The 27,733-nt window shown below is 39.0% G+C and overlaps 1 protein-coding gene across 1 annotated transcript; it reads left to right on the forward strand.

The window, feature by feature from the left end:
• The first annotated feature begins 8,915 nt into the window (after positions 1-8,915).
• ATP6V1G3 (ATPase H+ transporting V1 subunit G3) lies at positions 8,916-22,077 on the forward strand. Its single transcript, XM_026854144.1, has 3 exons — positions 8,916-9,180; positions 17,239-17,339; positions 20,521-22,077. The coding sequence occupies exons 1-3, from the start codon at positions 9,099-9,101 to the stop codon at positions 20,692-20,694; spliced, it is 357 nt and encodes a 118-aa protein (XP_026709945.1). The 5' UTR covers positions 8,916-9,098; the 3' UTR covers positions 20,695-22,077.
• The last annotated feature ends 5,656 nt before the right edge of the window (positions 22,078-27,733 follow it).

Below are 27,733 nucleotides of genomic sequence, written 5' to 3' on the forward strand. Positions count from 1 at the left end.
AATGGCTGTAAGAGTGAGTGAAAGGGCTGGCAGTGCTAAGCGTGGAGGTGAGTGCAGAAGTCTGCCTGAAGGACATACTGAACAGGAGGTTCTGGAAATCCAGCACTGAGAGGGAGCTGCTGTCACCTGCAAAACACAGGCACTGCTCTCTGTACTATCACAGGTTATTTCATAAAGACAGAATTGGTTTTGTTCTGAAGAAGTCGAGTGGCCAGAAAGAGGTAGAAAAAGAATAATTTCTGAGATTCTCAGTACTTTGGCATAAGGTGTTCACCCCTACCTAGAAAAGGGAGAGAAGTGAAACGGACAGCTGAACTGCTGTAAAATTCTGAATTCTAGGACACATATCTGCAATCATCTATGCTGTTAAGAGGAGGATCTCAGGTGGCTTAGAAGGAAAAGATCCAGTAGGTCACACTGACAGAATAAAAGCTATTACTTGTTAGGCCTTTACTAAAGAATTTCAATGGATTTAATTTAATTTCAAGAGGGTTTTGAGAGACAATATTGTGTAGCCTTTTATCAAGGGTTACTTTACCATAAGCATGAAGCTTCTTTTTTTAATGTATCTTTTGATGTTTTTCAAAGCAATGATTTTTTCTTTTGAGAGACTTCTATTATAGCCTGTGCAAGAAGATTTAATCCATGCTGCTTCTACTCTTACACACAGTGTCAAAAAAGAGCAATGCAAATTCACAATATCCTCAGACAGAAATAGAGAGAATACTTCCATGCTTTCATAGTAGTCTAATTCCAATTTTTTCTCTAGAAAAATAAATCTTTCCAGGCATTTATTTCAAAGATAAATTAGGCAGCCGCTCCGAATAACCATACTGATAATAATTTGTCTATATTGTTGTTTTCCAGCAGCTCCTATCTAACCATATATTTACTAGAGAAAACTTTTCATATTAACATTAACTGCATGTTAATGAGGTTCTATTTTATATTAAAAATATGATCTTTTTTTTTAAGAAGTAATCCACTTCGTTCTTGTGATGACTTCAGAACAAGCACAGATAGAGATGATCAGACATTCCCCTTTAAAATGCTGTGTGATACCAGAAATCTCATGGCTCTCCACAGGGCAGAAAATACTCACTATGGATAGACAAGGAACTTCCAAAATGTTCCTACTGTAAAATAGTTTATTCCTCCTAGTTCTTTGCATCTCACGGGCAAAGTTTGACCCTTAAAACTTCAGTGCCATAACCACAGAAATACGGAGCAAACATCTCCACACAAGAGCTATGAGGAAGACATATAGGGAGCTTGTTCATGGTGGCCCCTGCTCCAAGATGTACCATTAAAAGCACAATTCCTGTCAGAAATGCACCTTTTCAGTCTATTACGCTTCCAGAACAACGATATATATCATCTTTGACCTACCTCTGGATCACCACTCCTGTTATTTTCCATCCCACATAAAGAACAATCTCAAACAACACTGGGCCAAAAGCAAAGAGCCAAGTCTCACCTTTCCCCTGAAGAGGTGTTATGAGGGCCCCAACTTCTCTGCAGCTGGCTCCTACCCAGCTTCATCTTCCTAGCCCAAACTGCTACCTCCAACCAGGCCCATAACCCTCTGGTTTGCTCCCTCACCTCACACCCCCCCTCCCCACCGGGTTAGCCCAGCAGCTGGATGGGTGACTAGCAGGCAGCATAGCAACAGGCTGTGGGAAGCACAAGCAGGTCAAGGAGAAGGGGGGTCTCTGCTGCGCCCCAAGCTTTACTGCAAGATCGATCATCCATGTTTAGCTGAGAGCAGATAATGTACGTGGTGGCTTTTGGATCCAGCAGCAATGGTTTCCCTCAAGGTACAAGGCCTTGCATCTGCACACAGTGCTGCTTTTCCATCAGCTGAAAGTATTAGCTAGCTCTAACTCACTGACTGCAGTTCCTATAACCCATAAAAGGGACAACTGCTTTACATAAAACATACAGTGATCCTTATCAGCAGAACTACTTTCTGCAAAGCAAAACTCAAACCACTATGAGTTACTGATGGACTGGCTAAAAACTAAAGTTGTTGGTTTTTTTTTAAAAAAGGGTGTTTACTGCATGAAGGCTTGAGAAGAAAAGTCCTTCCTCCTCTCTAAGATGAGGAACTGCCTGACATGCAAGAGTTGCTACTCTCACAGCTACATCAGGAGCAATAGAAATGGAGAACAGAAATACCAGAGACACGATGTAAAGTGGTGATTAGGCTAAAATTAGTTAATGTTCTGATTTCTTTTATGAAGGGATGGTAAGTTTGGGGTTTTTTGTTGTTTGGGTTTGTTTTTTTTTTAATTAAATCAAAAATCCTAGAAGGCACTGGAAAGTGAATAGATATTTGAAATCTCAGTGCACAAACACAAGACTGTCTATGTACACATGTACTAGCATGAGTACATGTACACGTTTCTTGGTTTAGGAAAACTAATTCAAAATCAGGTCTTACAAAATAAGAAGAAAACCACCATCACTTTCATAATTGTATTAGGAATAATGTCAGGAAATTTTATAGGGACTAGCCACATCTACTCTGGTCTTAAAGACAGACTGCCGGTATCCATGATTTTTCGACCCCAGGTTTTGTGTCTTACCATTCCAAATATTCACTTGCTTTGTGAGGACTAAAAAAAAGCTTTCCTTCTTTCATATTGTGGTATTAGTATTTTCACTAGAAGAAAGGATATTCTTCTTTACTGCTTTGATTCACTTTCAGTTTAAGCTGGTGTTGCTCAGAGTTGGAATAAAATACAATGAAATGACTGAGTAGAAAATTAAGATTTTGTCAAAGGTCAGCAAATTGGTTAAACAACCTTAAAATACGTACAAACCAGCAGCACATAAGTACAGTAGAGAGGACTACAATTTCAGCTCCTCTAGGCTGTAAAGTTGTACTATTTTTCTTTGTGGTATCTTTGTTGATCTTGGTAAATCAAATTTGAGACAGCAGTGAAACTTTCTGATATACTACACTTGGTTTTCCTCAACTGAAGGTTGAGCTGGTGTTGTGGTAAGGCATTAGCTGTCTTTTTCCATCTGCTAAGCCACAGGAATGCGGCGTTCAGATCACAGCTAACCCTTGCAGGAGGTTAACCTCCGCGGGAAAGAAAGCACAAACACCAATATGGTGGATGCTATCTGTTCGATTTATTAACTGCGCAATTGCTTTATATATGCCTTTCTGTACATCGCGAGATCTTTAGTTCCCTGTACTTTCCGTGCATCTTTTCATGTGCCTCCTGTTTTTCCCGTACATCGCGAGATCTTCCGAGCGCCTCCCCCTACAAGCTGGGACATGAATGTCAGTTGTTGGTCAGCTACATAGTTTAAAATACACTTACATGACTCCCCACTTCCCCTGCACGCATACACTGGTGAGGCTGCAAACTTCTTTTGGAGAAGGCAACAATGCTAACAATCATCGAGAGAGTGTAATAAGCAAAGAGGCATCTCTTTGTGCAGAAGGGTGGAAAAGAAGATAGCAAATAGTTGCATTGGAAATAGAAAAAAAAGAGAAAATTTATTTGAAATCAAACACTGCATGCTAGATCTGGTTGGGATGTAGTTAAATTGCTTCATTGCAGCTGGCATATTGTGGGCTTGTGACTAAAATTGGGTTGATAACACAGTTTTAGGTGTTGCTGAACAGTGCTTGCATGGTGTGAAGGCTTTCTCTGTTCCTCACTCTGCCCCCACCAAGGGAGCAGGATGGGGTGGGCAAGAGGCTGGGACAGGACACAGCCAGGACAGCAACCCAGACTAACCAAAGGGATATTGCATACCACATAATGCCAGGCTCAGCAATAAAACTGGGAATTTGGTCTTTCCAAAGTAGCCACTATTTGGAGGCTGACTGGGCATTGCTCAGCTTGTGAGAGGTAATGCCTTTGCATTACTTCGCCACTTCCCCCCACCTCTTCCCCTCACTTTTTAAACTACTTTTATCTTGACCCATAAGTTTTCTCACCTTTGCTCTTTTGATACACTCCCCCATGCCATTGGGGGTGGGGGTGGGGGTGGGAGAGAAATCTTCTGGGTGGGTGTGCTGGTTTTGACGGGTATAGAGTTAATTTTATTCACAGAAACTAGTATGGGGCTCTGTTTGTTCTGGAAACAGTGCTGATAATACAGAGATGTTTTCCTTACTGCCGAGCAGTGCTTACACAGAGTCAAGGCTTTTCTGCCTCTCCCACCCCACCAGCGAGCAGGCAGGGGGGAGCACAAGAAGTCAGGAGGGGACACAGCCAGGAGAGCTGACCCCAACTGACCCCAGGATATCCCACACCATGCGGTGTCATGCTCAGTATATAAATCTGGGGGAAGGAGTTCGGAGTGAAGCTGTTTGTCTTCCCAAGTCACCACTATGCGTATTGGATCCCGGCTGTCCTGGAGATGGCTGAACACCTGTCTGTCGATGGGAAATAGTGAGTGAATTCCTCGGTTTGCTTTGCTTGTATGTATGGCTTTCGCTTTAGCTATTAAACCCAGGAGTTTTCTAACTTTTGCCCTTCTAATTCTCTCCCCCATCCCACCTGGGGGGAGTGAGCAAGTGGCTATGTGGGGTTGAGCTGATGGTGGGTGTTAAACCATGCAATGGGCGTTTACTTGTTGGCTGGGATGAACACACCATACACTGAGCATAGGAAATAATCACGATCATACTGATGGTCAAGTTATAAATTAACCTGGAAGTTTTAGAGACTATGGCTTTTTTTTTTTTTTCCCCCACTTTTTTTTCTTTTAATCATTTACTTTACCTGAATTACCACATGGGTAGTGAAAAAAAAAAAAAAAAAGATACTTGTTTTCTTTCATATATATATATATATATATATATATATAAAATATTAAATACATAGCTCACACTGGTTTTCTCTGAACACTAAACCAGATGTAGTTGCAAGCATAATTACTCCTATCTAGACACAGGCCAAATTTAGGAAAAACTATGAGTTGGTTTAGAGGTAGGTGTCCAATATAGGGTAGACAGACTGCTACGCCAGCTGAAGCTGGGGCTGTGTCGACAACCTTGGCCAGCAGTCAATAAGCTCACACAGACAGTATGGCAGCAACCCACCTCTGGCAATATTTTAATATTTATTCATCTTTGCTTACCTATTTGGTCCAAAACTTTTCAGGCGTCTGGGTGAAATTCAGACTGCTGAGGTCAACTGCACTGATGTCAACAGAGTGAGAACACCACTGTCAGAAAACACTGCAGCAAGAATCCTAGCTTACAGACATAATTACAGCTTCAGTAGAAAGTTCATAACTATTTTTCTTCTAAGATAAGCAAACATGGTGGTTGAATTCAGAGAGAAAAGGCCATGATTTTGCAAAATGTGTCATGGTTTTCACTGCACATTTTAATTTATGCACAAAGACCTTTTAACATCAATGCTTGACAGGAGCCCACTACTCTTTCCCAACATGATAGATCTTACTCCATTTGAAGGTGCTTCATTTTCATCAGAAAAGCAGTCCCCACTGTGATGTAGGAAGCTATGCAGGTGTGCACCCTGCTTTTTCTTACACCTTTCTAGAGCAACAAAACAAAAGGCACACACTGACACACAAAAGCATCCGTGCCAGCTGCCCTGCCTGATGTGCTGCTGATTTTAACGCTTTATCATTGAATCAATGTTGCTGCTTTGAAGCTGTAGCCTGAACAAAGCATACTACTTAGTAGTCATAGCAGCTCATTTGAAAAGGATATTTTTAATAGTCAAAAAAGTGATTAAAAAAATGTGTGTGATTTGGGAAATACAGCCACAGAGACAATGCATGGGAGAACTTCAACTTAAACACATTTCAGCAGAAAATTTGCCTGCTGCTCTCCTACATACAGAAGAGCCTGTGCATACTTAAACCACAATAAAAGGATGCCACAGCACTGCCTTTACTGAGAAGCTGCTATTTTCATGCTAGGTAAGGCTCAATCTGAGTAACAGCAAGCAGAATTTTTTTTTTCCAGATAAAATAATCTGAACTACCTGGGGTGAATTTACCCACTGGCCCTGACCTTCCTGCTGCAGAGAGAAGACAGCAGCTGCATAGCTTCCATCTGAAACTAGAAATGCCTGATTTAGAGTGTTACTGCTGGTTAAACTGTGGATAGTTGGAAGCAAGGGAAGCTCAGCAGGGTCTCTCATCCCTTGTAAAACTCTTCATTTCCTTGCTCCACAGCTTTGCTTGGGGGAGCAAGAATGCCAGAACTGCACATGTTTTTCCCTTTCCATCAGTGGGGATAACAGAAAAGGCTCAGGAAGTTTTGGGACCAAGATAGACGGATGAAATGCTGAGAAGAAAAGGAAGGAGTCTTTAAAACAAAAAAAATTAAAAACATTCTCTCTGCTCTCTCTCCCTCTGGTAACACCTCACCTCCCCCTAACACCAGTCACCACATTGGCTTCTATTCTCCAATTAAATGACTCTGGAAAGAAAGCCAATGACTACAACAGAATGAAGTTTCTTACTAGCTTGTGTGATTAAGTAGGAGCCTGTTTGGTCAACTGGTGGCTTAACCTACTTTATTTTAATGAATTATCCATGAAGTGGGATACACAGAGGTGCTATGTCAACATAGTCTAAGATCATCACCACCATCATCAAAGAAGCTTTGAAATTAGTTCTAAGTGGCAGTACTTTGTGTGGAGTCTAACAAAATGAGTATAAGTACCAGCCAAAATAAACGATCATGATCTCCCCTGCAGAGAGGTGTACAAGTACATGCCTGATGCCAGTGAGGAGTGCCAGTACAGCATGCCACCACAATGTATATGAACTAACTACAAGGAAAATTATAAACTGAGATTTTTTTTTTTATTATTATTCAGAAAAACATTGAAATATGTGCACTGTGACATCTGCAGCTCAAATGATCTGCTTAGGAAATGATTCTTTTTAACAATGGAAGAACTTTGTAATCTGTTCAAGAGTAAATTTTTTTCCATAAAAATTCATCACCTAGAACTATTTTCTGTGAAATATTAAAATTAACAGATTGTAAATCTCAAAATTCAGAGCATTACTGAGACCCACGTAACATAATTACAGAATTGAGAACTGCTCTGAAGAATCAGAGGGTCTGCCTCCTGATGCTTCCAGTCATGTGCAGAAACTCTTTAGTTTTCTAGCAGTTTTGTAACATTTATTGTAGCAATGAGATTTGCTCGACAAGACCCTTTGCCTGGAACATACTTTGGATGTCCGAGGCAAACCTGACATTTCCACTTCCTATTTAATTTTTAAGTAACTACTGCTTTAAGTTCTGAGCCCAAGTTTCCTGCTCCAAGTAAACCAAATCTCTTCAGATTTTTTACTTTCATTTTCCACTTCTGCTTTTCTTTGCTGGTAAGATCACTTGGAGCTGACCCTCAGTGGCACAACAGGCTTCCTAACCCTACAGTTTCCACATTTTCTTTAAAATTGATCATCACTTCCTCTTCTACATCTGAATAAAATAAGCTTCAAGGTTATGCATTAAAATATTCTAAAAAATAGGAAAAAAAGTCTGCTCTCTTGCCGCTAGAGCAGACTTCTGATTTCAGTGCTGGAGACGAGGAGGCATCTCACATGGTTTCTGGATGAACAAAGAAACTTGGTGACTAATACGCTGTAAGAAATAGGCATTCTCCCAAGAGGGAGCCTGGGTGGAATTTCACACCACAATATCACAAATCAGAACACAAAATAACTTTCTTTACAAAGTCTCTGTGCTACTGTCATTCAGAGCACAACTGAAGACTGTAATAGGGCAAAAGGTTTCTCCCTTCATTTTCCCTCAAGCCTGCAGCTATTTAGGGCTTAAAACAAACAAACAAACAAACAAAAACAACAAAACCATACAACTTCATAACAACAGTAAACATTTCCTCATAAGGACCAGGTAATGGCCTTGCAGCAAGCAAGTAGCATGGCACATCTGCCCTAGGAAGCCCCAGAAAAGAAAGAGCTCTACAGCAAGGGCCCTTAGCAGAGAACACCAAATAATTTTTTTTATATGTGTATTTTATAATATATGCAGAACTCATATCTCTAAATGTATACATATAAATATATATAATTGTAGCCAGAAAAACCTATATACATCAGAAGGTGATCTCTGGTCCTGACACAGCTGTGTCAGAAGAACGTGCAACAAATCTGCTTTACCCATGCTATTAATTATTTTTTTATATATCTATTTTAATTTTGCATCTTCACATGTCCCCTCCTGAGCAATGGACAAAGTACTTGCAACAGTGGGATCTGTTGTTTTTGAAATAAGGGTTCAATATATGAACAGTCTGCTTGTTCATGCAGTAGCTCACAAGACACTCTTTCCTAACAGGGAATGGGACGTGCATCTACAACCACACATGTTCTGTTGTGTATGTTAGGACTTGAAAATAAAACCTAGACCACCAGTCATACCCAGAATCTGAATCTCTGAGCTAATCCCACATCTTCCCACCACAGCGTTCATCTACCTCGAGGCAGATCACAACACAGAGCACACTTCAACCACCACATGCTTTTGTAAACTTTAGTCCCTGATGAATCAATTTCCAATGAAGATTTTTTTTTTTTTTAAGTAAAAAGTCTCTAAGGAATAATGTTAAGATGTAACACCAAACAGAAGCCTACAACCCGTTCGCTGTGTTCAACCAAAACTACTTGTTGACTGAGTCAGATTCTTCGCATTCAGAGGAAGTTTTATTAAAAGGAAATTCCAAGAAACAAATTTATTTTCTCAGTTCCTCTGGCAAGATCAACTATATTCTGCTTCAACAATATTTTTTTTTTTTTAAACAAATCCTCTATTAAACTACAAACACTTGGAGTGCTCTTCTTTTCCCAGTGTGTTAATTGGACACTTCAGCTTTCCTGTGACCCTGAGGAGGGGAGAACATTCCTTTCAACCTTGCTGCTGTGTTTTTCCAATTGCACTAGCAGGCCTTTTTGCCCAGCAGCAATCCAGACAGCGCCGGCTGGTTTGGTGCAATCTGGCAGGCTGTTTTATTAACAGACAGAACAAAAAGCACAAGGAAGAGCCTGGCAGCTGTATAAAACTCCCTCCGAGCTCCAAACCCCGCAGAAGTTCACCGGCCTCAGCAAACAGCATGACCAGCCAGTCTCAGGGAATCCAGCAGCTTTTGCAGGCAGAAAAACGTGCCAAGGACAAACTGGAGGAAGCCAAAAAAAGTAAGTAGCTAGCCTGGTTTTACTGTAGTTTTCAGCTGTAAACTTCTCAGGTTGACAGTGGCTCATGAAAAACAATATTATTTCACCTGTATACATCACAGCTGTGCTGCTCCTTTCTTCTCACTTGCATTAGCACTGTGCCTTTACTACAGACAGGCACTTAACCAAACCTGAATGCTCAGAGTTTGCTTGGAACTCTCTGTGCACATGTGTGCTTGTGTGTGAGCTCACACTTGCCTTACTACATTAAACAAGATTTTCTTTGTTGTATTCATCCTGTCAGTTAGATTTACTCTTGCTTTATCTCATTGCCAATAATGTCATTACAGCCTTCCTCAGCTATTTAAACTAGAAGCTTACATGTCTCTGGCTGCCAGCTCTGCAAGACCTCTATTTTTCTTTACAGGTCTTGTATAAATTTTTCAGTGTTCCCCCTTACTTAAAAAAAATCTAGTAATGTGCCTTCTAATCTCAGCTGGGATTCAGAAAAATTTTATGAAAACAAAGGGAGAATTCAGCACAATGATAGTAACCAAAGTCATGGTACAATCACAAGTACTGTCAGTACTGTAATAGGTCATTCATCTAAGTCTTATGATACAATTATTCAACAAGTGATTAAATGTTCAATTTAAAATAACTGTCTTGTTTACTGAATGCCTAAATGTCCAGGGCAAAGCATGTATAAATATGCATTAAGAAATTCAAACATTTTTATTCTAGTCACATATAAGAAAAAATTAATAACAAATATAAAAATGAAGGTGCATGATAGAATAATTTAAATCAAATAAATAATTATCCTAGCAGAGTCCTTCCATTATCTATTTCATTCGTTTTCTGCATTCATCTCCCAGGGGTTTAATGCAAAATATGGTGACCTTACTCTCCTGAATGTAGGCACCAACCACATGAGTCACTGACCTGCATTAGCACTGAAACATTAACACTGTTTCATGGAGTTGTCTGGATTTAGCAACCCACAGCAGGACACAGTGTTGTCCTAAAGGACTCAGCTAAAATTCATGAATATGATGTTATGTGGAACAAGACTGTGATGAAGGAATATATTTTGTTTTCCAGAGAGAAATAGAAGCTAAACAAAAATAATCTGTGCAGTTTCTATACTCCTTCTACACACAAATCAGTATTGCTCTGTTTTCATTACTAGTATGACATGTTAATTTGAACAGCAGCCCATCAAAATTAAGGAGACAGGCAATACCCCTTTCCCAAGCACGTGGCCACTACTTGTGCCTTGCAGAAACAGAGGAAAAAAAATTCTCCCACCTTCATAAAACAGAAGGCTCACAAAAAAAATAAGATGTTTGGGGGTTCCTGATGCCAGCCTGAAAATAAGGAATAATTAAGAAGTGATATAACCCTTATATAGCCAAACGAAGTGCTCTGAGTGGGATGGTTCTTCCCGTCTCATGCAGGGCAGAGAAAACCCATTGTTCCACAAGGCAAGAAGCAAGAAAGCATATGACCTGGAAAGACACAGCCCCCAGTAGAGGGAGAGGAAGTTTGGTCTGAACGCAGGCTGCAGAATCAGGCTTTAGCTATGATAGCTTGATGTTGATTACCCTTTACTTTGGGGGTTGGGTTTTTGTTGTTGCTCTTTTCATTTCATTTGGCTTTGTTTTTAAAGCCAGAAAAGTCAGTTTAGCTTTTTCTAAAACAGACACTTAAAAAGAGGTTTTGTAAATTGAGGAACTCCAGAAATGAAAAGTATTATTATAACATACAAGTAATGACCAAACACGAGTGTCTTGCAGAATCCAGACATAGTTACAGGTGCATTTACCCTATTCTGCAAAAAAACACACACCCCTATCATCAGCTCAGTCCCACACACAGGGTTTTTCACAGATAAAGTATCTTCCAGACCCCTGAGTCAGAAACTTGAATCGAACCACTGCCTATACTTACTTCAACACTAATACACTGGTAGTTGTTCAGCAGCTACAGAAAAGAAGCAGCTATTAAGAGTTTTATTATCAGTAAAAATATTTAATCATTTAAACTTTTAAAACCAAACATTTTTTTGCCTTTATAAATTTTTTTAAGGAAAATAAAAAAATTCCTCATACATAAAAATGGGTGGGGGGAAAGAATACAGAGACAGACTTTTTCAGTAGCATCCATTGAAAAGGCAAGAGGCAATAATACAAATTTAAACATAAGAAAACAACTTTATAAATGTGAGGGAGGTCAAACCCAGGAATAGGCTGCCCAGAGAGGCTGTGGAGTCTCCATCCTCACCAACATCCAAAACCCACTGGATGTGGCCCTGATCAAGCTGACCTTGCCAAGCCTGCTCTGAGCAGGGAGCTGGAGCAGACCCTGGAGACCCCTTCACGCCTCAGCAGCTATGTGCGATCCCATGAAAAAAACTCAAACATTTCTAAGGATTTTATTCCTAGGTAGAGCAGATCAAGAGCAAAAAGTTTAAATAACTAATGAAGTGGCACATTCATCTACAGCCTAAAGGCTGTGGTGGATCTTTTTGTTCATGTGAAATACTGCTAACAGTTTCTGTTAAGGTGTGAACAGCAAAGCCCATGAGATCTAAAATTCACAAGATCACACAATCAAGGTCAGGCCTTAAAGTTTCTGATTTGGGTTTTTCTAAGGACTAGTCCACTCTGGATTTTGTGCTAAACCAAGCACTATAGCTAATTTAACAGAATTATACCTAGACAATCATTATTATATTCACCATTGCTAGAGGTTTTCAGTGAAGCTACAAAATAAAATTTTTTAAAATTTTCACATTGTTCTGAATTTCAATTTCCCACAGCAATGTTATTACACCACCTTGAATACCTAAATATACCAGCATAACTCAAATGCGATGGGACAAGGACAAGGGATTCTTTTAGTACCAAATCTAGTTATGCTAAGTCAGAATTACTTCAACAGTCTCTTCTCCAGGGTGATTCTGGAGTTGGATCAGCATCAGCGATTGCATAGGTTGTCTCTGAGCATAAAAACTAAGGTAAAAAGAAATACATGAAATGCAACAAATATATCCAGTGCAATCTGTTAACCTATGCACACACCATACAGTGAACAAGGTGAGGACATGCTGCTTCACCCCAGAAGATGCCAGCCCAGATCCACCTGGTACCAGTTCAGAGCAGCAGCTTCTGCTCAGGGCCTGGCACTCTGGGGATCTGGGCTGCAGGTGAAAGCAATGAACCTGTCCAGTGAGTTAATGCAGTCCTGTCCCCACTAAACTGTACATATGACCTTTGTCACTGCAAACAGTCACTGCACACCACCACTACACAAATGAGCCCAACTTTTCTATTAACATTGTAATGTGATAAGAATGAATGCCAGATTGTTCATGGGACACAACCAAGAAAAGACATTTTCAAGGAAATGTGATTAGCAAAACTGTCCTTATGCAAACTCTTCAGTGTTTTCAGTTGATACTCACATAATCAGATCAAAACATAGTGTGAACACACATAATATTGTACATAAACAGATAATGGGCCTAGGTTTTGCTGACATATGTGCAGCTGTTCATAATGAAAAAATCCACTTTAGATAACTGAAAAATTAGCAAATAAAGCTGTATTTATAGACACGCAGCAAAGCAAAAATATCATGCTAAGGCTCCTCTGTACATGCCTTTTCATACTTCTTGCTCAACACCATTTATCGTGGCTTGCAATATCTGTACTGTATCATTGGATGATGACATTTATACCTGACAAATTATGAATAGTTTGGTGGCAAGTGCACACATGCAAGGCTGAAACAAATTGGTTAAACACAAACCAGTCTGCAATCCTCTGATCTTCTATACACAGCACTGCTTTATCTATCATTTTTGCTATAAGCATAATTTGGATCCCCGAAATAAATGAGTATTGTCAGAGCCAAGATATTAATTCCTGAAAATCCTTTTGGGTAAAAAAAGGGAAACAAATGTGTCATGAACACTGGGTTTAGCAAAACTTGTTTTCCTATAGGTTTTTATATCTCGATTTGAACTTTTAGTACCTAATAAAATAAAAACTCCAATGACAGTTTTCAGGAAATCAGATTTTAAAAAATGATAATCAAAATAAGGTATTGTAAAACAGAATTATATCCATGGCACTCTCCTGGATAATGTCCAGGACACATTTCATCTACTGAAAAAGCTATACATACCAATCAGCTGCTTCTATTGTGTTTTATTAAAAGTGCAAAACAGTCTTCTCAAAATGAGCATCCCTAAATCCCATTTTGCAGACAATTTAACACTCTTGAAAATAACTGAAATGGCCCTATTTAAAGAAAAACTGAATAATTTTTGGAAACATTTTCATAAATGAAATTATTTCTGTGCATAAATTCAGGTAGAAACCTAGATATGTTTGAAAACAAAAAGTCAACTTTAGCATGGCAATTTTTGGAAAGTAAGATAACTTAGTGTTTGAGTAAATTAGAAGGCAACATTTTTGCTTTCTACTGTCTTTTTCTTGCAAGATCTAAAAAAACCCCAACAACCTAAAAAACCTCACCAATTATTTTGGATCTAACCAAAACTAGGTATTTCATTAACATCACAGAAATACCCAGAAAGAATACAGCCTTTCTCCATGCTAATAATGCCTTCCCATTTTAGGTAAGAAAATTTATTAACAGGCTGACTTGTTACAGAAAGTTGGTTAAGATTTTGCCAATTTAAAATGATGCCTAGAAGCTACCATAATCATGAACAAGAGCAGACATGGAAACCAGGCATAACACAGCTGCTTTGCTGCTCCCCATCTTCAAGGATGGGAAGGAGAGAACAAAGGGGCAGCAGCATGCCCTTTGTGGAAAAAGTCTATTCAAACTTAGAGCTTTCTGTACCTTGCCTTTATGATCCTAGATGAAATGTCACAGGGACAGGTTGGTTTGCCCATCCTCCTGCGTTTCTTGCCCCTTTTTTGCATGATCTTGGCTGAATTTCAATGCTCTACCACCCATCAGTGTGTAAGGTTTGATTTCAGCTTGTTGGTGCTCTGTGGAGAATCTCATCCAGATCACTAAAACTTTGAAAAGGCAATCTCATATTGCACAACTAAGGTAGCAGACAAGTGGTTAATAACAGACTGATTAATTAATTTTGGTTGGTCTCTAGCGAAACAGCAGGTTAAGCTCTAGTTTCTGCTTAACTCAATCAGGTGCAGCATATGCACTATCACATATGTTGGCAGTTGCCGATTCTGTCCACAACGTTGTTGAACTAGCAGTAATTTACTCACAGCTTTTCCACTTAATTAAATAGGAAGCAGCAGGTTCCTGCTGTGCCAATCCTAAAGGCATCATGGAAAAATGAAATTACTACCACCCTACAGTGACACCCTATGTATAATGCTTACTCCAGTGCACTGTCAAGAGCTGACATGTATGTATATATATACTTTTTGGTTCACTAGCTACATTGTCAGAGGCAAACGAACTGTTGTTTTACAGTTAATCTCTTTCCATTTTGTGCATTTTAAATGGATCTATCTATCTGGTGGCCATATATGCAACATATTTACTACAGATGGCCCCCCAGATGGAATTTGAAATTAAAATCCCACTGATTTTGAAATAATTTAATTTGCTATAGAGATTCAGTTCCTCAGCTGGTGAAATTGGCAGAGCTTCATTGTAGTCACTCCCCCGACTTCCAGCTCCATAGAATCACCTCCCAGCTCTCCTCCTAGAGGAAAATGCTATAAAAGGCTGATCAGCTCCACATTTGGAGAGGGGAAGAAAAGGAAACTTCAAAATACAGACCTAGTTCCAAATTTTGTTGTCCAGACTGATGTCAGGGTCTTACACAAATCTGTCAGTTCACACATACCAGTCCCAAGACTTCATACAGTGAGTAGCAGAAGCTGAAGGAATCAGCCCTTATCAAACAAACACAAACTCTGTAAAAGTACATGCTAGGTTTTTAACTGCCTCTCTGCACTTTATACATAAGCACAGTTCCTCAGTGGCAGAAGGACTCTGAGAAATACAATTAACTACACAAGAGAGCACTGCACTGATGAACTGAGTCAGTAAAGCTATCTAGTTCCTCACCAGGTAGCTCCTTCCTATGAAAAGCCTTTATACAATCACACACCCCAGGTCCAAGAGTAAGCACACCCATGAAAAAATTAAACATTCCAGGAATCGAAAGTTTAAAAGAAAATTCACCTTTCAGTCATCTCTAGGCTTCCATTCACCCATCTGCAGATAATGACTTCAGAATAAGCCATCAACTGGGCAAACAATCTACTGCTGGATCAGGTATTTTACCCAGGCATTTGTTGAAATTTCAGTTGTATTAGATACAACAGTCTTTCCCCTAAGATTCAGCTTCCTTATTGTGCCATACTCAGTGGAAGCAGATTGCTATATGCCACACCTGATAAGGCTTCAGAAGCCCAGCACGGGTGTAACCAATCCAATGTAGCAGCCTGGAGAAAATAAATCAGAAATACTAATGCAGATCTTTCTAGCCTAGTTGGAGAATGTTCCTTAGGGTTTCAGAAAAGGCATTGGGGTTTTTTTTCAACTTTTATGCTTGAATTTAAAGATTTAAAAAAAAAAAAAAAAGTACAACAAACAAACCTTACAAAAGTATTCATATTGATTAGTGATGTTAAGTAGGTAGTTACAATAAATAAGTAAATAAATGGATGTTTCATGCATCAGATCAAGATGCCTTTTTCAGTTGCCTAGACTCCACACTCTCATTCTTGTGATATCCTAATTTAAGCAACTAAGCAATAGCTTTTTCAGCCATCAAAGGCATTTCTCTGGTTATGAAAAGGGAGCAAGTTTACCCCCTCCTAGTCCTAAAATTCTAGCTGTACAGTAGAAAGAGACCCTAAAAATCAGCATTAGCCCATGTATCTTAAATATATCAAATTTCAATTCAAGAGGTTTGCAGCTCCATCATTTAGAAAGTGACTTTTTTTCTCACAAAGCAGTGTAGCAGAGCCCTATGGACATCTATGAAACTTTACCAACTTTATACAAAACAGGCAGGCAGAGATGCATTACTGTGGAATGGTTATACCATGTTCAAAATGCTTGTTTCATGTAAAAACTTAAGCATCCCATTCCCATCAAACCTTTTACTCATATCCTTTACATAACATCCCTGCTAGACCCAGGAACTACCTCATGTCCAGTCCTGCATTGATTTAGGTGGGCTTGCTTTGACAAACCCTCAGCATTTTACCTAAGACTATTCTCAGTGAACAAATTCAAGTATGTAAACAAGCCTGTTCAGGAGGAAGGCCCTAGTTTCCACTACAGCCTAAAATGCCACCTTACAGATCACCTTCCTCTTTAAAAAGTTAAAAAAAAAAAAAAAAGGACTTTTTAATCACTTTCATATTTTCTATGAATTGGTAGAAAATACCATTGACCTCCTTTTTCTTTTATTCACTCATCTCTGCTTTAACAAATGTTAGAGGTAAAGGATGGGGGAGTAGAGGACAAAGCCTGAAGGTTGCAACTTAGTTCAGTAGTGGTTAAGACGTATCTTGCAGTTCTTTGGAAATCTGCCAGCTCTAAGCAGAATCCAGTTGGTGTGGGATGAAGGGATGCTGGCAACCAATCAATACAGCAAATCTTACAGAATAACATCTTTTCCCATCAGTGACAACTAAAATCTGTTATCTGGCTGCTACTATTGATGATAAAGGAAAGACAGATATTTATTTAAACACCAAGCTGTGATTAAAAAAAAAAAAAAAAAAATGAGAAAATGTGCAGTTGCAAGAAGACTTCTGTTGTTAGCAAACCAACAAGCTTTTCATTTGATGTGTGCTTTCACACAGAGAGTTGGTCTCAGAAGATGGGTACTTGTGTGACCGGCTTTCAATCAAAAAGTACCCTACCTAAATCACTTTGGCTCTTCTGACCGTTTTTGTGCAAATAAAGCTACTGTTGACTTTGTTCAAAGCTTTGTCCGTTTTTCTATGCCATGTAAAATACCTCTGATTTAGAGAGATCTCTGTTTTGGGATGATACAGTGACAAATGTGAAGTAAATCCCTGTTTTTTCCCCCATTAGGAAAGGGAAAGAGGCTGAAACAGGCCAAAGAAGAAGCCATAGCAGAGATAGACCACTACAGGTTACAGAGGGAGAAGGAATTTAGGAACAAACAAACAAATGTAAGTAGGAAACTTGCATATGTTCTTCTGTTGTGTCAGTCTGCTCAATGGTAAAACAAATTGCTTCAGTGTTACATGGAGACGTCTGCAAACCAATATGATCATACTGATTAAACACAGAAATATCACCTGTGATGTGTATAGACTTCATTTTAACTTCTTCACAGGCTCTAAATGCATTTGTAGAAAGTATTGTGGACTTTAACCACTGTAATTGTCTATATTCTGTATTTGGTTCATGCTTGTCCATTGAAAATGTATCTCCCTTAAGGTAAAATATCTTTGGGTCCTCTTTCTTTAACTCCAGGCAGACATCATTCCTGTCTTGAAACTGGAGGTTTCAGTAAGGTGGACGTTTCAGTAAAAGCAAAGATTTAAAATCTTCCTTTCTATTTCAGTTCCACTTTAGCTGACTTTTTTCACTGCACACAAGACTGCATCTTTGATGAAGTGAAATCACCAAACAGTTTTTCACTATGTCTGGCTGATATTTTCATGTCTGAATTATAGAACTTTTTATACATTTATGCCAGCTTGCAGTTTTCTTTAGTATTTTCATGAAGGTTCACAAAGCGTTCACTTTTTACTTGGTGACCTTCCTCACATTTTTGTTCTTGTTTTTTCCCCTGCTTGTTTTGTGCAAAGGCAAGGAAACTACATGTGCAAAAGCAGCCACAAAAAAAAAGCCAAAGAGGTCAAATAAAAACTGCTTTACAAACATGTCATTTCAGTCACACTTCACATAAAACCTTTTACAGCAGAGATCACAAGCCTTAGGAACAGATACATACACAGAGTCTCTATCATACACTGCCAGCCCCCAGACACACTGTCACACAGACAGGCCGGGTGAAATTGTCTCATATGTACAATTTCAGATGTTTACTGACACTAAAGTAAAAACACCTCTAAAATTTGTTCACCTCTCAGTCAAGCCAGACTTCGTGTTTTAGGTCTAAAATAGCAGAAGAGAAAAGATGTTGCTTTGGTGTGAATTCAATTTTTTCATGACAAAATTAAACCTGCAGGGGAAGGTCACTGTTTGTCAACTGAATATTTCACACAAGCAGGACAGAGCACATATTGCTCCTCAAATGACAGCATGTTGCACAAGATCATTGCAGTCCTCCTTCACGTTCCCTGACCCCATTATGTCGAACATTTATCTACCCAGACAAATGTCATCATTATTAACCTGTGCCTGGAAGGCAGTCAGGAGTTCCAGCTAAACCAGTGCAGGGGGAATTCTAATGCCCAGTTCAGTTTTACTGGCTCAGGTATTCAGACACAAGTGTTTTTAATTCTTTGTCACAGTTTCATTTAATGATATTCCTCTTCTTACTTTGTGTTCTGTATCCAAAATGGGGTAAATTTTCTCATACTATGAGATGTTCCGCATCAGTCCAGAATGAACAACAGCAGCAACAGAAAAGAACAATTAATTTGAGGTTAGAGTGACAATACGCAAGATCTTTTTTCAAAATATAAAAATTTAAGCCCAGATCTCAAACCAGTTTTGGTAGTGTTCATGGTGTTTGTACTCAGGGTCTGAGATCATCGAACTCTGTAGATGTGAGGTCTAATTCTGAATTTTCTTCCAATTCAGTGTAGCATTTTAGCAACTCTAGAATGACATTAGCATAAAACCAGTATGGGTAAAACAAGGGACAGATCTTCAAGGTCAGCAGAAATCATAGACTAAGCAGGGCATTGTCTGCAAATCTGAAAGGAAAAGGTCCTCAAATTCAGAAGCAGAAAAAGGGGGGGCAAATATGTAGAAGAGTAAGAATCTACTGTCTCAAGTTACAGTATTAACATGAACGGACAGAGCAAGTTCCCAGTCTACAGAGGCTATTCTTAAAATTATAATACTTTTCTTGATGTTTTTCAAAAGTATTTAGTAGTTAGATAACATGTAACCATCTGGGATCTCTAGAAAGATATTTTTCCCAGTGGACAAAATCAGCTTCATAAATCTGGTCTAAGCTGTACAATCTTTCCCACATGAGACCATTATAACTTGTCTAAAAGCTAAAATAAAATGCCAGCTAAAAATAGCTACTATAGAAAACGATAATTTTTTCCTGATATTTACAATTATGTCTACATCCTGTATTCTTCCAAATTGGAAGTTGTTTTACATCTGGATTACAGATAAGCTTCTTACTATGTTGCCACGTAGTGATAAGTAGAATTGGAACGGTGATATGTGCAACAGATTTTAACTTAGTTGCTTTTCCATCTTTTAAGGACTAAGTTGGGCTGCAATCACAAGGAAAATAAAGCTAATGACTCGTCCCTTGGTTTTGGTCATCCACTAGGTATCCCAGTAACAGCACAGGTTAGCTTCAGCTGCTAGTCCACCCCAGAGAACCATGGTAGGAACAAGAAGAATATGTTATTTATTCCTTTCTTACTCTGTTAGTGTGAAGAAATGTTTTCTGTTCTCCCTGGTGGAATTCTTTAGCTGGAAACCAATTTCTCTGCTGGTATCTGAAGGACATTTCCATGAGGCAAGAATTCAAAGGATGTTGGGGCAGTTGGGGGAGGAGGGAGCAAAGTCAGATTTGGAACACGTACATCTGTTTATAACATAACCTTGCTAAAATGATCAGTGAGTCAATTAAATTCTAAGCAAATGTCCTGATATTAACTGTGCCAGAAGCTGTCTGGTATTTCGCCAGATAAGAAAATGTAACATTAAAAGACCTTGTCTGAGGCCTGTAGAGGGTTATACATCACTCACTGCTGAAGATATTTCAAGTACTCTGAAACTGTAATTATGCATTTTCAGGAAGGCTTTCTCATGTTTTGCTCCTAAGCCATACTCACATGCATTCTCAGTAACGCCAAGCAAAGCACACTGGTGATAGACCTTAGTTGACTAGTCATTAAAATAGAAAACAAATTGAGTGCTACAAAAGACAAAACATGTACAATGTTGTTCCCACAGTGAGCTGGGAAAGTTTCATTACATGGGGAGATACCCATTGTTAACGAGCTTATGAAAATTCCCTTTAATCTTGTTTTTTGTGTGTACAGTTCAACATAGATCATACCCTTACTGTTAGAAAGCACTGCAACATGTTTGCATTATGTTTATGATAGATGATGTAAAAAAGTACAATAAACATAGCCATATATTACCCTTTATTTTGCTTAGAGGACTTCTTCTTTTCAGGTAATGGGCTCCCAAGGTAACCTCTCTGCTAAAATAGAAGAGCAAACAACAGAAACCATCCGAAAACTCACTAGCAGCTACCACAAGAACATGGAGAGCATGATGAAAAAGCTTTTGAGCATGATATGTGACATCAACCCCGAAGTTCACCCAAACTTCAGACACGCAGTTTAAGATCCATTGATGTGCTGGAGAAGGATGTTTGTTTGTAAAAAGTAGCCTTCTTTCTTGATAAGTATAAATATTTCCTCATTTATTGTTTCTGTATGTGAGAAAAAAAAGAACACTAAAGCCAAAATCACACAGTTCTACGTAGGCTTTTAATGTGACAAGAATTCTACAGGTTTTCACAAGCATTTGTTGGAATATTGCTTCCTGTTGGTAGTTAAGTCACTTAGATGGGGGCAAGTCAACAACAACATAATAAATGATTATTTGAAACCAGCAGCTTTTCAGTGGGAGTCTTTTCTCTTATAAAATGTTCTGTACTAGGATGTGGTGTTGCACAAAGTCTGTTTATCCCAATCTTTACTGTACTTCAAGTCCCATGAAATAGAATACCACAAAAACTTAAAATTAAGCATTTCTGTTTTCCTGTGACACACAGAGTGGTCAGGTTGTGGAACACATAGGAACTCTGTAACTTTTGGTCAAAAAGAATAGGTCAAAACATTTTCAATTTTTGTATGTTAAGTTAAAGCAAAATATAGCTGACTTGTACAGAACTCTCAAAATCCATACGCAAGGTATTGTCCTGTTGTTTAACTACATGACAAACTTTATATAGCTCTGTTAAATGTGAAAAATGAGAACAGAAGTAATCATTATTTATGAAATTGCTTTCCTTCAAGGTGTAGACTAGCACATCTATCATGATCTATACAGTTACACTGAAAGCAAAGGAATCCATGGGCTCAAACTACACTAAATGGTACCTGAATCCAGGTTGTTCACAGAAATCACGTCAGTTAGAACCCACTTCTGTTACCCTAAGTGACCTTGAGTAATATTTCCCTCTGCAATGGCATGGGTTTCCCTTGGAATAAATTCTACTGAAGTTAGGAAAATACAATATGATGTGGTGCTTTCAAGGTGCAGCCCGTTAAATCTGATTGGAGGCATTGATGAAGTGGGGGCCTGGCACACACCTGCATCAAGAAACCCCTTAATGCCTTGTCTCCACTACAAAATTACACTGAATTAGAAAAGAAGCTTGAGAAATTGCAGTGACTAGCAAACAATAGCCATGATTTTCAGTCCACATAGACACAGACAAATCATTTCAATTTCACAGCAGCTAGTCATAGGCAATCTTCTGTTCCAGTGAGGTTTACACAGCTGACATGCTGTCATGTGTAAAATGACCATAAAGATGTAGTCAACTTAATGTCAGCAAACATGACTCCTCAAGGCTGTGCCTGGATGCTACATAATCTCCAAGCCCTGATTGTTAGAATCTCCTGTGCTTGATTATATTCTCTGGGGATGCAAGGATGCCGAGTAGTGGGAAAGAGACTAGAAATCCTCCTGACATCAGCTGAAAGGCTCATTTATTTAGGAGTGCTTTGCTTTGAATCAAGTTGTGATAGGCTTTGACTAACTGAGGGGTTGAAGGAACTCCAGTCTCAGCCTAGGCACATGAGCCAAGGCAGGCACCCTCCTGCATGGCATGGGGCAGTCCGGATTGCCTCACTGCCTAGGGCACAGGCCTCCACTTTGGGTTATGGCTCCAGTCCCAGTGTAGTGCTCAATCGTGAAGCATGTATCTTCTGTGAACTTAGTCAGTCCCTAAGGGGGAACACCAATCTCTCACAATGACTCACTGCAGTGTTCAGGACTGCTCCCCTTTCCCTTCTGGGCTACCTCAGCACTCTTTCCACCAGTTCTCACTTCTATACATACAGAAGTGTTGCAGGTTCAGCTGCGGAACTGAAGCAATGTGGTGTCCGTTGACAGCTGTAGGGGATAACAACACACATCCCTGTAAGGCAAGAGCAGAATTGTCACCACGTGGTGGGCAGCAAACCAGGAGGCCAGCAACCCAGATTACATGAAACAAAGCTTTGTCTTTCTGCACTGACCTGCTTCTTTTTATGACATTCCCCCTTTCCTTCATTCTTGCCAAAATCTGTCTTCTGTCAACAACTGTTTCTCTTGCAAAGCCTCTGCCCTCCATTCAAGTCTAATCTCTACCCTTCTGGTCCTAACAGCCACAACACATCTCTTATTCAAATCTCCTTTAAAATACATTATCAAAGGAATACATCCCTCTTGATAAAAGCCCAAGCAGTGGTGGGGGACAGCAGAAGCCACCAGCAGCATGGATGAGCGCTGTCTGCAGTTGTGCCATCCCTCATGCAGTGACACTGCACTGCAATCATGGCAATGCCCTGCCTATACCCTTGCTATCACCTGCATACCTGAGATATAAAGTGGGTCTTAAGTACTCAAACGTTCTGATCATGATTATTTTCTTGAACTGTGGCCAAAATGAAGAGCTACTGCTCATGAAAAAGGAATTAATTTGTTATGATTAGCTCTTTGATCTTGAGAGATTTAACCTGAGAGCTTTGAGCACTCTGCATTTGCTCTCTTCTACATTCACTCCTACTTTTGAACAGGCAAAGGGTGGTTATATCATCACTTTTAGCTGTACAGAGATAAAGGCCAAACTAGACTTCATATAATTTGGCAAGATACTGTTTTTTTTAAATGAAGAGCTTAAAGTCCCAGATGTATCAATGGAATATTGAGATGCCAAGAAAATGCTTCCTGAATTTATAAAGTGCACAAAATGTCTTATGTGTGACATTCAGGATAATGGCAAATAATCATTCCAAGCAAAAGAAAAATAAATAATAGAAGCATGGAGGTTTAATTTCAAAACACTTTTGAACACATTAGAAAACATAAAAATGGTTAATCTGTATTAGCAGTTACCTACCACAGATGATTACAAATGCCCTGCCATCTTCTGGGCAGTATCCCCAGACCCCAGCTCTCACAGTGCCCTGACACTCTATTACCTAATATGTACCAATGCAGTTGCCAATTAAAATGGCAACACCTCACATATGACAACACAAACAAATTTAAGAAATAAAAAACTGCATATAGATAGCATTTATGCCTGTGTAAATATATAATTTTTTCATAAATACCTCTGAAATCAGGGTCTTAGCAAACACCTGAATTGCTCCCTGTGAAGGTTTCCCTCTCTCCAGCCATACTCTTCCTTTGGAAGCAGTGGTTACCTAACCATGACATCATTTCAAACAGCAGGATTTTCTTCACATGATTGGAAGGCAAACTCTGTAAAGGAATAATTATCCTTCCCCTGTCAGCAATAACTGTGCATAGCAACAGTGATTAGCACTTTCAGTATTTCAATTAGTATCTTCTTATCAGTAAATCAGTAATCAATAAAATGAATGGAGCTGATTCAAGGTCTATGTCTGATCCCATCAAAATCAGCCGAAAAACACCCAAAGTGGGAGATATTAGGACTGAAACAACAAATTTGGGGATTTCCTAGACTGGCTGAATTCTACACTGGCTTGCAAGAGGGCATTAAGAAGGCTTTTGCTGTCTGAAAAAGAAAAGCTGTATTATGCAAGAACTTCTAAATTCACTGATTATAAAGTGCCTTGAACAATAAGTAGTGGAAAAGGTCAGACCCGTGGAATGTGTGAGAACTGTTTTATACAACTCATGACATGGTTTGGGGTGAATTTCTCTGGCTGTTTTGTTATATGTGAGGATGTAGTGATGTGATGCCCATTCATGGGTGATGAGGGAAGATCTCTGAACTCTTACAGGTAAACCAGAATATCTTTCAAGTCAAAGTAAAACGGAACACGCATGAAGAATTAATACCATGCTCTATGTAGAGACTTTTTACTGACTTTCCCATTAACTTCTGAAGAGTTTGGAAGCTGAGATTTGGGAAGTCAAAACCAGATGTTAATCTATTACACAAATTATGTTATTAAACAAAATCAGATTTCATTCCTTGTATATAGTTGCATCAATTATTTTTCCATATTAAAGTATACTTGGAAGTTCATACAATCTGTAAATGATCTTATGTAAGACATAAGTATATCTGTGAAGCTCTTTACAGAACAAAATATTTTTTCCCTGACTTAAAAGGTTTTGTATTTTAAGGGCTGTAAGCAATGTCTCCTTATAAGATGGGGCAAGATGACCTGCTGTTGAAGAACTCAGGAACTACAACAGGACAGGTGACAACAGGCTGCCATGACATACAATCACAGGAGATGTGAACCTGCAGATACGTACCTTCACAAGCAGCCTTGCCCAAAAGCATCCTTAACTTCAGGCAAAGCAGGAAAGACCTCTGTGTGTAAGGATTTATTGAGCATCCCTGCAGCAAGGGGTTGTGTTGAACTCTGGGTACATACCTAGGCAGGTTGAGACTTCAGGCTGAGTCTGGGGATGAAATATAAACATGATTTTAGGCTACTAAGTGATACCTTCCAACATTTGCAGTGGCATTGGCTATTTGCTATACTGACAGGCAGGTCATACTGTCATCAATTAAATGCATAGCTATTGTGAAATAGTAACAGTTCTTAAAAAAGAATGAACTTTGCCCCTGTGGTCCACTTAATGGGAAGACATTACCTTCGACTGGAATTCCTCCTAACAAAGATTGTATGAGAAAGTGCTGCATCTTTCAACTATGGATTTGTTTTTTCTCAGTGTGCAAACTAATCAAATGTTATGTAGACACAATTATTCTTCATTCCCAGGCACCTGTCAGGTTCCTGCTCTAGGATGTTCTCACCACAGAATGGTACCTGTGTGGCATCTCATCCTCACATATCCTGGGGCAAAAAACGTTCCCTGACTGTCCAACAACTGAATGGGGAGCCAGGTGCTACTGAAAATAAACATAAGAGAAGGAAAGGATACCGGACAAAGATTTTGGGGTGAGAGCAGCAATTCCAGTTCTTTTCTGTTCCAGGAACCCACCACTGGCATGTGTTGATTAAGTAGGAAACTTGAATGTTACGTAAAGTTATGTTCTGCTTCATGTGTACAATACATATACTTGAAAATAATTTCCTCCAGTTCATCACAGAAAGAGAGGAAACGCCTGTTACACAATACTCAAGTGTCATATATTCCTGCCAGGTTCAGAGTGGCCTGTCCTTCACAGATTTGATTATTCCGCATTTTATGATAGTATAAGGCACTTCAAACCCTGAGTCTTCCCTGAGGAATGTTAACGCTTGTTAGAAGTACATGACCCAACCAGTATTACTACAAAACACTTGGAAAATGTTACATCGGAGTACTATTAATACACTCTATTGCACTTACAGGACATGACTGCATGTGGAAAATCTGATGACTTGCAAGTTTATTAACTTACCGAGATTCCTCCTTTTATGAAAGGATATCTCATAAAAGGATTCCTTCTTTTATGAAAGCATATCTTCCATAAAAGAAAGATATGCCACAACTGAATTACCTGACCCAGGGTGATTCCTGAAAGTCCCTCTTGCCCCAGATACGCAGTTTATTTACAGATACATCAGATTCCAACACGCTACCAAATTTCCATATCACTTTTGGAAATAGAGGCATTTTGAGTAGAGCTGTGCTCCAAAACCTGCTAGTTTGGTTAAAAACAAGCTTTCCATGAAATTTCATGCCAGAAGAATTTGCTATTAAATAGACTTTGCTTTAAGAAATACCGTATTTATAATTCAATTGACTTGTAACAAACCAAATAGCATAAATATCAATATAAAACAGATCAGCAACCTAATTTGTATAGCCTCCTGTATATATTTCATATAAATATTTATTTTACAACCCTGTGGCACTGATTTATTGTTGAAAATAGACAGATAGATAAAACACATATATAACAAACATATTTTAATTATGCATGTGTCACTGTGGAAAATAAATGTAGCATTTTGCAGCAGTCCTCTTTCCATTCAAACTTACTTGTGGGAAAAAGTGCAAATACATGAGCAATTGGGATAATATATACCTGTGCTTAATATTAAGCAAAGGTGAAGTGTGGTGGCGGTTCAGAGAGCAGAAGTGAGAACCACCAGAAAGTACAGGCTGCCAGGGCACTGTGGGTGCTGGAAATTGCTCCTACTGTGCATTTTGAGCCACGTGTCTTCTCTGTGCCTGGCAGCTGGCCCCGCTCTTCTACCACCCCAGGCACATATGCCAGGACTCTCTAATAACCTCAGGAGCTACTTGGTAACCTATTTCATAAACCTGGCTCCTCACGCATCAGGAGGATGCCTTCTACCTCTTACTCATGGTCTCCCAGATGGTAGCAGTAGTGAAAAACATTTAATAAATGAAATAACTGTGTCTTATATCAGATTAACACTTTGTAACAACATATTTTCTACTAGCAGTTTCAAGGACAAAACCCAGCATTGTTTCCTATTAACACACAACTGTTCTGTCTGCATGTGCTATGGGAAATATTTCTTGTGGCACAGGCTGCCAAACCTGTTCGGTATATTTTCCCTAATGGATTTTCCATTCAGCTCTGGAGTAAGTAAATTAACATTCAGAATGTTTTTCTTTTTTTAAGCCATTCTTCTCCCATATAATTTCTTGAATACCCTTTGGAGTCACCCACAAAAGTGACAATGAGATGATCATTTACTCCAAGATAAAGAGTTGGCAGAATCTTCACACATTTCCATAAGTATTCCAATTCCTACTAAATTACACAATTTTTACTTACAGTTACATAGGTATATGAGCATAAATATGTATCCTTTATATTAAAAAAGTTATTTTCATTATTCATTCAGTTTCTGGATTTGACCATAATTATTTATCTACCTTGGAAAAAATAAACAAAAACTACTTTCCTACATGCTTGTGTGAAATTCAAGACTGAATGATTCATCAGCTTCCACTTATCACTGCTAAAAATAACCAATACTCATCATAAAGGCTTTTAGACCTGACCTAGGAACAATTAGAGGTTTCCTGGAAATATTCCTTCCAAATTTTTGGTTACGTAGAACTATTGTGAGAGAAACATTTTAGACTTGATTGTCAGCTGTTGGGAATCACTGTAAATCAGATTATACCAATGGAGCAGCAATCAACCCAGTTTTGTGAAAATCTCTGAGCTCTGCATTGGCTTGTATCTCTAGCACTTACTGCCTGGGTTGTTCCATAACGTCCCAGCACT

This window comes from Athene cunicularia, assembly GCF_003259725.1.
Source record: "Athene cunicularia isolate RWA chromosome 8 unlocalized genomic scaffold, athCun1 chr8_part1, whole genome shotgun sequence".
Taxonomy (NCBI): domain Eukaryota; kingdom Metazoa; phylum Chordata; class Aves; order Strigiformes; family Strigidae; genus Athene; species Athene cunicularia.

Coding starts and splice junctions, on each gene's coding strand:
- ATP6V1G3 (XM_026854144.1), top strand. CDS start 9,099: ATGACCAGCCAGTCTCAGGGAATCCAGCAGCTTTTGCAGGCAGAAAAA. Junction 9,181..17,238: donor ACTGGAGGAAGCCAAAAAAA/GTAAGTAGCTAG, acceptor TTCCCCCATTAG/GAAAGGGAAAGAGGCTGAAA. Junction 17,340..20,520: donor TTAGGAACAAACAAACAAAT/GTAAGTAGGAAA, acceptor TCTTCTTTTCAG/GTAATGGGCTCCCAAGGTAA.